General features: G+C 36.5%; 1 protein-coding gene across 1 annotated transcript; it reads right to left on the bottom strand.

The window, feature by feature from the left end:
* Positions 1–830: 830 nt before the first annotated feature.
* Mat1 (CDK-activating kinase assembly factor) lies at positions 831–7,147 on the bottom strand. Its single transcript, XM_028175352.2, has 5 exons — positions 6,889–7,147; positions 6,437–6,733; positions 5,017–5,246; positions 3,468–3,643; positions 831–1,014 (listed from the first exon to the last, which is right to left on the bottom strand). The coding sequence occupies exons 1-5, from the start codon at positions 7,010–7,012 to the stop codon at positions 915–917; spliced, it is 927 nt and encodes a 308-aa protein (XP_028031153.2). The 5' UTR covers positions 7,013–7,147; the 3' UTR covers positions 831–914.
* Positions 7,148–11,401: the final 4,254 nt, after the last annotated feature.

The following is an 11,401-nucleotide window of genomic DNA, read 5'->3' as shown; positions in this document are numbered from 1 at the left end:
TTAGCAACACTTCGGTTTGAGCCCCATGAGCTCACCTACATGTTAGGGCGAAGCTGAAATAGCCTCTCAAGGCTATCAGTAAAGGTAGGGGAAAAAAAATTCGCAATACACAAATAAAATTAAAGTTTTCGTAGTATTCCCTTGGTCCGTGAAAACTGTAAAGTATACGATACGTCGAAATTAACATACAGACAATGATAAAAGCGAAATTTAATCGTAAAAGTCGTTTCAATTATGTATATAAGACTCGTGAAAACCAAAGAAAATCCTCTGTATGGAATATTAGAGTTGCAAACGCTCTCCCAGTTTTATTGCATACCTACTTCCGAATCGGAACGTACACAGCAATTCAATAACTCTTTGTTCAAACGTCGGATTTTTTGGCGGGAACGCGAGGAATGAAGTTGTGTGATTTGTTTTAATTTGTAGATTTGTTTTAGTATTTCTTCAGTATTAAATGTGTAATAACTGTGGTTTATTAACTGTTTAATATCTGTGAAAGTGCACAAACGTGAGAAAATAAAACAAAGCCGCTGGACGTAACTTCTCGCGATCCTCCCAAAAAGTCCACTGAAAAAATCTCAGTAAATGGTGGTAAATGACCTGAATTACTGAGATTATATTTCATCCCATATCATCTCTTTTAATTTCATCCCAGTTGATTAATGTTTCAAATTAATCAATCATCTTCATTTCATATCACTCCATTTTACCATTTTTCATAAAAATAAGAATATAAATTAAAATAAGACATGACCCAAAGGTCTAAGTTCATAAAATCCCTTAAAACAATGTTCAAACGTCGACAACATCAAAATAAAACACAAAACAACAACGAAATGTTTATTCGACAAACAAAAAAAAAGAACACTTCAATCGACTTCAATGACTGTTTCCATGATCTGTGACGGGTGTCAGCTGGCGTGATACAATCCCGAGAGTGCATCCTGTAACGCCCTCAAACATGGTAATGTTGACGTGTAACCCCCAGCCTTTTCAGTCTCGTTTTCAGCCCTATAAAAAATATATAATACCAAAAAATGTATCTATACATATAAATAAAATTGGAGTGTCTGTTTGTAATATTGAAATAACCGCTTTTTACTACATGCATATGAATATCTATACGGTACATACACCAAAATAACATTTTTTACAATTTTTGTCTGTCTGTCTGTTTGTTCCGGCTAATCTCTGGAACGGCTGGACCGATTTTGACGAGACTTTCACTCATAGGTAGCTGATGATATAAGGAGTAACTTAGGCTACTTTTTTGGACTAACTTCGCCCCGCGGCGTCATCGACAATTTACGCGGGTAGGTAACATAGCGGGACCCAGCTATCAATAATAAAATTTAATGTTTCCGAAGCGAAGCGAGGGCGGGTCGCTAGTCTAAATATATATAAATGAATTGCTGTTCGTTAGATGGACCGATTTGGCTAATGTTGGTCTTGAATTATTTGTGGAAGTCCAGAGAAGGTTTAAAAGGTAGATAAATATGAAAATGCTCGGAATTAAATAAAAATAACAATTTTGTTTTTCCTTTGATGTGTCCCCTGTTGGACGGATTCCTTTTGTTTGTTTTAAGTTTATTTTATACAAAAGTTTAGCTCTTTTATTTATCGATTGAGGCACTACGAAGTCTGCCGGGTCAGCTAGTTAAAAATAAAACCAACTTAAACACAATAAAATGACAATATCATCAATTTAGTCTATGTTACGGTAGGCAGCGGCTTGGCTCTGCCCCTGGCATTACTGACGTGAATGAGCAACGGTAACCACTCACCATCAGGTGGGACGTGTGCTAGTCTGCATACAAGGACAACAAAAAAAAGTTGCTTAAAGGTACAGTCACTATTAAGTATTAAAAATTACTGGGCAGTGTGCTTAGTGTGAGTTTTTTAACGTTCTCGATGGCGTAAAAGTTAACTTGAATTTGTATGCAATCGTAGGCAAACGTAAGCAAACGTTCTCCATACTCAAACTCCATACAAATTTGAGTTATTTTTTTTTATTTTTTTATTGCCATTGTTGGCAGGCGAGAATACGGCCCACCTGATGGTAAGTGGTCACCGTCGCTCATGGACGTCAGCAATGCCAGGGGCAGAGCCAAGCCGCTGCCTACCGTTAAGTACTCTCCGCAAGCCTCGTCTGAAGAAGGACATATCATAGCGCTCGAAAAATACCGTGGAGGGGAGTTCATTCCAAAGCCGGATGGTACGTGGCAGAAAAGAAAAGAAGTTAACTTTTACGCTATCGAGAACGTTAAAAAACTCGCACTAGGCACCGTTACCCATCTTGATAGAACTGTAATGTAATGTGAAGAAACAGCAATCAATCAAAAAGAAATCATGAAAATTGGTTCACTTAAAAATGTTTTTAAACATAAAAAAATACAGTCGAATTGAGATCTTAGATGATAATAGCTAATCAAGAGATCACTATACAAATATGACGTCGTGGATTGAAGTCGTCGTGGCCTAACGGATAAGACGTCCGGTGCATTCGTGTTGAGCGATGCGCCGGTGTTCGAATCTCAGGCGGGTACCAATTTTTCTAATGAAATACGTACTCAACAAATGTTCACGATTGACTTCCACGGTGAAGGAATAACATCGTGTAATAAAAATGAAACCCGCAAAATTATAATTTGCGTAATTACTGGTGGTAGGACCTCTTGTGAGTCCGCGCGGGTGGGTACCACGGCCCTGCCTATTTCTGCCGTGAAGCAGTGATGCGTTTCGGTTTGAAGGGTGGGGCAGCCGTTGTAACTATACCTGAGACCTTAGAACTTATATCTCAAGGTGGGTGGCGCATTTACGTTGTGGATGTCTATGGGCTCCAGTAACCACTTAACACCAGGTGGGCTGTGAGCTCGTCCACCCATCTAAGCAATAAAAAAAAAAGACTACCATTGCTGCTATTACTATTACTAGTGGCTGCTTAACAGCTTCCCCACCTTATAAGCCGGAATGCATTACTGCTTCTCAGCAGAAATATAGCAGGGTGTTCGGCATACCTGTGTGGGCTCACAAGATGAAGCAATAGTACTTTTTTTTGCCTTTTAGGTAGACGAGCATACGGCCCACCTGATGGTAAGTGGTTACCGACGCTCATGGACGTCAGTAATACCAGGGGCAGAGCCAAGCCACTGCCCACCATTATATTTTTTTTGGGTTTGGTTTTTATTATGTTTGTATGTTAAATACGTGTCTCTATAGAAAGTTTGTATTATACATGATTCAAGCTGGATATGTCCAATTACAACCCCGATATCACTCCCCTACACTCTTACACTCGATGTCTGATCTTCGTCTATGGTCAGAACCTGATCAGAGTAGGGGGGTTCCCGTGGTCCACACTACAACCAGACTCGCGGCGGCATCCCGAGGACGTCCGACCGACGATAACCCTAATACCAACCCTATGTCTACCACAGACATATAATGCAAATGTCTACACTAACCTCACATGCTTCAAAAAACCATTTTGAATTATTTCTTTGATCATTGGCGGATCCGGTCCACATCTATCCGGGATGGCTAATGGTTCATATTTATACATTGGTCCTTCTTCTATTATTGGAATAGGTTGATTTGTCGACCCTCTAGTGAATTGCACTCCAGTAGAGAATTGAGTTACCTGAAAAAGGAAAAATGTGTATCTTTTTTTGTAAAAGCTTTTTAGTCTTTTCAATTAAAATGTTTAATTGTGGAAGTGCTGACATCTGTGGACGACTTGAGGAACTCTTCTAGTGACAACAGCAACTGTGGTATGCCACATCGCATTTTTTTTTACAGATGAGCGATCTCAGAGACCACCTGATGTCATTTGGTAATTGAAGCATATTGACATTAATAAAAGTAAAAGTCGCCACCCACCTTGAGACATGAGTTTTATGTCTCAGTTTTATAGTACAGTGACTGACCCACCTTTTATAACCAGGACCCGTTAGTGCTTTATGGCAGAAACAGGAAAGGCGTTGATACCTGGTTTTACTGGTAGTAGGACCTATTGTCAGTCCGCGCGGGTAGGTACCACCACCCTGCCTATTTCTGCCGTGAAGCAGTAATGCGTTTCGGTTTGAAGGGTGGGGCAGCCGTTGTAACTATACTGAGACCTTAGAACTGATATCTCATGGGTGACGCATTTACGTCGATGTCTATGGCCTCCAGTAACCACGTAACACCAGGTGGGCTGTGAGCTCGTCCGCCCATCTAAACAATAAAAAAAAACCTAACTGCACAGATTTCCAACAAACCCTACAACCCGTAATAAGGTTACTGATTATCATTTCCCCGAGCCTACAAACCCTGGATTGAAATTAAATTAATTAAATGTTTTGTAATTTTTCTGTGATGTACATAAAATTTTAAATTTCGAAAATAGCGGAGATTCTTGCAAATTTTCAGTAGTCATTCGACATACCACATCAATGGTAAATCTACAATGAATTAAAAGTGCCTGTAAAGGCCTATTTGAATAAATTTCAAATTTGATTTTATTAACAATGGGCCCCCAATACTTATATTTACTTTGTCGGACTACTATGAGTTCCAATTTAACATTTCGTCTTCTCAAATTAAAACTGTATAATCTCAAAACTTACTAATTTTAAATGAGTATTTTAAAGGTTTATAATGTTATATTTATAATATTAATCATATTTGCAACATTTTTTTTTCACCAGTTACATTATCTGTCTTTTAAAGTAAGATAAAAAATTATGTATTAATTTTGTTAATAGTAGTCAAAACGTAGGTAAACAAAAAAAACTAAAACTAAACTATGCTCTTTTCTTCTCTTCTCTTTTCTACAGTATTCATGAGAAAAATACTGGTGATAACAAATGTTTACGCATATTAACTCAATTTCGAAATATTCTATATAAATCTTTTAAAACTTTATTAAATTATTAAAAAAAAGAACACCTAACCTAAAAGTACATGTTATTTCGAATACTTTTGGAATTTGTACACTTTTAATGCCAAAAAGCGATTTGTTTGTAAACTCACCATAGGGACAACCTCTTCCTCCTCTTTTTTATTTGCTACAGTCTGAGCAAAAGTATTGAGAATATCTTTGGCGTTGCCCTCTGCAAACATTAATTCATCAATAAGAGCTTCCTTCTCGCGAATTTTCTTCCTTTTCGCTTCTTGTTCTAGTCGAGACAACTCTTGTCTTCTAAGCTCTTCATATTCTTTCTCTTTCTCTAATAATTCTTCTAATTCAATAGCTTTTCTTCCTGAAAATTTATATAAAAAAAAATTTTTTTTTCTATGTTCACACTACTTAAAAAAGTTTTAAATTCGTTAATGCAATCTCAAAAATAATATAGACGCTTGAAAGGCAAACGTGACTAAGCGACAATAAACGCTTTGTACATAAATGATAGGCAATAACCATAATCGATGCGCAAAAAATATATATTTTTAGGTCTATTAAAATCAGTTCAATCCTACAGCTAGATTCGTTAAAATAGATTTTCATTCAGGTATTTCAACTTTAAATTAGTCTACTGTAAAGTTCACGCATTGTGAACAATAGCATCGCAAGCATCGATATATACTTATTTCACCATACAGTATGAAGTGATTGAAAGCTGTGATCCTGAAATAGTGGACATCATGAAATATAACAACATTAGCTGTGCTATATCATCAGCTGCCTTCAATGGCAATAAAAGAAAGTCTCAGTACCAACTCTAAACCCTATCTTTTTAAAATTAATATTTAAACATTTTATTTTATGACAGTCAAACTTTATGCCTCATTTTATACTTTTGTGTTGAAATGTATCTAACAACAATTGATTTACAATTGGATCCAGTATTTGGAACAACAATTCAGAATTATTTATTATTACAATTTTTTTTATTGCTTGGATGGGTGGATGAGCTCACAGCCCACCTGGTGTTAAGTGGTTACTGGAGCCCATAGACATCTACAATGTAAATGCACCACCCACCTTGAGATATAAGTTCTATGGTCTCAAGTATAGTTACAACAGCCGCCCCACCCTTCAAACAGAAACACATTACTGCTTCGTGGCAGAAATAGGCAGGGTGGTGGTACCTACCCGTGCAGACTCACAAGAGGTCCTACCACCAGTAAAAAATGAACCTTCCTAGTTTTTCTTTGTCTATAGTTATACAGTTCAGCTCACCTAGTGGTATATACAGACAGACAATATACAGACTCACAAAAATGAAAGGAGCAGTTTAAGACATTGAGGTCATAAGTTCATAAAGCAATTTCATTGTCTGACTTTGAGTACTCACAATTCTAAGACCAAATTTAAATTCATTCATCAATTTAAATTCACACCAAAGACTAAGGTCTCAATACTGTATAATTAACATGACCGAATAAACATATTTTTACACATTTCTATAATTCTTATAAACCAATGAACTTATTATATTAAAGTAACTACCAAGTTTGGCTTTATTTTTCATTATCAATTCCTTGTTTTCTTTTTTGTACTGTTCTATCCTTTTATTAGTTTCTACTATGTCTATATTATTTGTTAAATTGTATACAATGGTTTCAATTTCTTCTAAATAATCATTATATTCTCTTAACGAATTAAAATCTTCCTCTTTTTTGTTGTAATCTCGTAATACGCGTTTCCTTATATCTACTTCCTTTTCCACCATCGGATCTTCGAATAACTGAACCCTAAAATTTCCTCTGCGTAATACTATGTTGCAATCTGGACAAGAGCCTGAACCTGTGAAAAATAAAACAGGTGACATCTATGCCTTCTTTTCTTTAATTTAGAATAAATCATGTTTTTCAAATAGTTTAGGTTGGTTTGGTTTTATTACGTGCAATAAACTTAACAGACTATTTACATGTCACTGTTCAAATAGGTACTGTGCTTACCTTTTAAAAACAGTAAATCAACACAGTTTTCACACAAAACGTGGCCGCAAACATTTACCATTAACTTTAGCGACGGATTTCTGTATTTTGTTGTTTTACAACGAGGACAAGCTTGGTCATCCATGATTGAGTGTATTTTTTGTAATTTGTTCCAGAGGTATATAGTTATAACTGTTATGTTTTAATTAAAATTAAACCTAATAACGAGTACATAACAATGAACTGTTTACTTCTCTAGCGAGGGTGTTTTGGCAAGAGTAGGTAGGTTTGACAAGACAAGCTTTGAAGTCTCGTTCTAGTAGTAATCTTTGTTTTTCTAACTGGAAAGGCAAAGGTATCGTACCATACCACCTAATTTTTTGTGTATTATTTTTTATGAAAAAAAAATAGCTAAAAGAAGAGCTAAATGAAATGAAGTTTGAAGTCGTCGTGGCCTAAAGGATAAGACGTCCGGTGCATTCGTATCTAGCGACGCACCGGTGTTCGAATCCCGCAGGCGGGTACCAACTTTTCTAATGAAATACGTACTTAACAAATGTTCACGATTGACTTCCACGGTGAAGGAATAACATCGTGTAATAGAAATCAAACCCACAAGATTATAATTTGCGTAATTACTGGTGGTAGGACCTCTTGTGAGTCCGCACGGGTAGGTACCACCGCCCTGCCTATTTCTGCCGTGAAGCAGTAATGCGTTTCGGTTTGCATACCCTTCATAGAAGACTGCCGTGCCGCTATTTCTGCCGTGAAGCAGTAATGCGCTTCGGTTTGAAGGGTGGGGCAGCCGTTGTAACTTACTGAGATCTTAGAACTTATATCTCAAGGTGGGTGGCGCATTTACGTTGTAAATGTCTATGGGCTCCAGTAACCACTTAACTTCAGGTGGCCTGCGAGCTCGTCCAACCATTTAAGAAATAAATAAAAAAATTAAAAAAAAAATGAAATTGATTGATTGATTTGAAACATTAATCAACTGACGTGAAATTAAATGAAATGAGATGAGATGATAATATGATATGGGATGAAATATAATCTCAGTAAAATGGTGGTTATTTATCGAGACAATTTCAGTCGACTTTTTGGAAAATCCCGAGAAGCTACGTCCGGCGGCTTTGTTTCATTTTCCCACATTTTTGCAATTTCACATTTACTAAACAGTCAATAAACCACCGTTATTACACATTTAAGTCTGAAGAAACGCTAAATAAACAAAATAAAACAATTCACACAACATCGCTCCTTGCGCTTCCGTCAAAAGGGCGAAGTCCCGTTTTTTTATATTGTTGTATGATCTATGCTTTAAGGATCTTAACTTAATTGTGATATGGATAAAATACTGTTTAATTTATAACCTTTTGGCGGGAGCACAGAGATCGAAGTTTTATGAACTATTTTAACTTAATAATTTTGTGTCTTCAGATTTACATGTCTAATAATAGCTATTTAATAAGCTTTGGTATCTGTGAAATTGTGCCAACATGAAATAAAGTCACTCGACGTGGCTTTTCAAGTTATCTGAAAAAATTTGCTATACTCGCATCTACCACCGGATCGGAAACGCGACCCACTGAGAAGATCTGGCGTCGCCTAGCCCTTCACCGCAAGCGACGGGTTCGACGGGGATTACCACGGAATAGATAAATAAGGTTGGAAAGGCCTTTGCTCTAATTTTGTATTAGAACCAGTGTCGCCGCTTCATCCCCACTATTTTAATTTCTACACATACACACACTGTGATTACAAGTATTTCGCACACAACAAAAACACCCACACATAAATCTCAGGACAGATATTCGTTCGCAAACTAGCACAAAACACCCGTAGGCACACACACTCACACACGCAAAAAGGCAATAAAAATGTTCATACACGCTAGTGCTTGATAAAATCGATATTCTTTATCGATAAATTATCTGATGAATGAATGGAGAAAATGAAACATGAAATAAATATTGAAAAAAAAAACTATTTTACTTTTATTAATTACAAATAGTCACTGTCGCTGGAATAAAACGTATTTGTTAAGCAGTTGGCGCTTGCTATTAATTGCGAATGAATTTTTCAGAACTAAGTGTATTCTGATTTTTTTTATGGTAAAATCATTTTCAGTAAAATGTTTAGAGCGAATAGTACTCGTCTTTGTCTCCAGTTTCCTCTACCTGTCACGTCAATCCATTGTTCCCTGGCGTTAGGTTCTTTAGGAAACCTAAAATTTTTTATTTACTGCATAAGTCAAATGGCATTTTACTTAGATTTTAATACGTCTTAGACAATATAGTAAATACCCGTAAATGAGAGGTCTACATGTCCCTTTATATTATACCTTCACTTTAATTCAATGATAATAATTCAATAATAATAATACATATTTATTTTACTCAAAATACGTCTCACTAAGAATATACTAGGTATCATTAATTAAATATAAAATAATGCAAAAATTATCCATGTCAAATGTAAATATAGTCGAGAATTCTGTCGATGATTTTATTTCACCACATGGTCATCTCACTATCGACAAACTAGCGCCGTGCACCACGGCCAATCAGGGCAAAGGCCGAAATTTCAAAGATTGAAGTGTAGAGAACGCAATGCATGTAGTACATTGGAAGCTGACTTGGTCATTGCGTTCATTGGGCGAATACACATCGCGCAATGTATGCTATTTATAACTTGCTGCAATAATATTGTTAATGTTTGGAATTTCATAATGCTCAGTATATTTTTATGTTTTAGACAAATAATATTGTAATTAAATGGTAATTTCGACATACCGATCGAAAGATATACCTCCTCGCTCTATACTTGAGGTCTGATTTTTGTTTTACAAGTTATAATTGCACAACACGGCACTATAAAGCGGAGATCTGTTCGCCCAAGTATTCCGAAGCGCACTAAACGCGGTGAATGAAAGAATCGGTCGAGTTATGTTTGTTCGATCATAACTGTGGCACGCTTGCCCCGCCTACATTACCATTCCAACCTTATTTATCTATTCCGTGGGGATTACTATTTTCAGAACACATGGTATATTCAGTCAAAAAAGTATCGAATGGGTGATTTGTATAAAAGGTTCCAAACTCAAATTGCTTTTATTTTGTTGTTAGATTGGCATAACTGGTTTCCATTTTGGCGCGGAATTTAAGTCGAATCCGTTAATTAGGTTAAATACAGTGCTGTTTTTATTTAAATTTAGTGTGTATTGTGAATTTTAGAATAAACAACAACTTCTAACAAAGCATTAGTTTTAAATATTGCATCATCAATTGAATTTCGTGTTCGGAGTTGAAATGGAAAATGTTACAGAAGGCTTACGGTAAGTCGACTTTATCAAAAACACGTACGAGTGGTACAAAGCGTTCAAAAGTGATCGAGATATTATGGAAGATTCGCTTCCTCTGGTAAGCCATTGACGTCTGCAACTAAAGGTAGTATCGCAAAAGTGAAGGAAGTAGTGACATAAAATCCTCATTTAAGTTTGAGAGACAGCCGCCGATGGAGTCGATCCGTAACATTTTAAATAATCACGTGCGTATGAAACCTGTCGCCGGAATTTTAAATGGTAAATAATAGAACAGCGTTTAACATAGAAAATTCGACAAAAGAGGCCATAAAGGAAACGAAATTCTTAGAGTTTGCACCACAATACTGGGCACAATAAACAGCACAAGATCTCCATTGTGAATCAGTTTTGAATTTTTGACCAAAAACTCAACAAATGCCATAAATCAACCTTGTTCACCAGATATGGCCAGTGGTGAATTTACACAAGAGGCAGTCCGGCAAGTGCCCAGGGCGGCAAAATTTAGAAAGTTTTTTTTTTTCTCTTATGTTTTAATGTCTCGTAGCGATCTGTTTTTCAGTTAACATTGAGCTATTCCTCTGGCTGAATTTATTCTTAATAGATTTATAAACAGAATCAGACGTCCAGTGACACCTTCATCTTTTATTGTTAGATTTAATTTCTGTTCTGTAAGGTAGGTATACTGTGCCTCCTTAATCTAGTAAACTGCACAGCTCCTGTGCCTCCTAGGTCCGGCGCTAATTTATTGACGTGTGTCGACAACCTGGCTGGTATTTTTTGCTGTAAGCTACTATTTCCTCTTTCACTGTGGGAATATGTAGGTCCATTTGTATGATCTTGTTGCTTATGTAATGCGGTATTCTTAGCATTGTTCTGAAAGTTTTATTTTGAAACCTTTCCAGGATCTCGACGTTGCTATTGCTGGCAGTTCCCCAAAGCTGTATGCCATATGTCCATATTGGCTTTAAGATGGTTTGGTAATTAAAATTTTACTTGTTGGCGAAAGCTGGGATTTCCCTCCAGTCAACCAGTACATATTTCTTAGCCTTATGTCTAGTTGTTTTCGCTTAGACCATGTCAGTCTTCGATCCAGATGTATGCCAAAATATTTTGCATCTTCCGCTTGCGGTATGTTTTCGTTATACCTATAAGCTTACAGGTGGACAGGTTTGTTTCCTTAGGCTGAATGTAACGTGGGATGATTTGCTT

The sequence above is a fragment of the Bombyx mandarina genome, chromosome 28 (assembly GCF_030267445.1).
Source record: "Bombyx mandarina strain Sakado chromosome 28, ASM3026744v2".
Lineage (NCBI taxonomy): Eukaryota > Metazoa > Arthropoda > Insecta > Lepidoptera > Bombycidae > Bombyx > Bombyx mandarina.
The sequence above is the reverse complement of the archived record's forward strand: the minus strand, read 5'-3'. Positions and strand labels throughout refer to the sequence as shown.

Excerpts from the sequence above, each read along its gene's own strand:
- Mat1 (XM_028175352.2), bottom strand. The coding sequence starts at position 7,012 with ATGGATGACCAAGCTTGTCCTCGTTGTAAAACAACAAAATACAGAAAT. Across the intron at positions 6,734-6,888 it reads TGATTTACTGTTTTTAAAAG|GTTCAGGCTCTTGTCCAGAT; the intron begins GTAAGCACAGTA and ends TATTTTTCACAG. Across the intron at positions 5,247-6,436 it reads GAAAAATAAAGCCAAACTTG|GAAGAAAAGCTATTGAATTA; the intron begins GTAGTTACTTTA and ends ATAAATTTTCAG.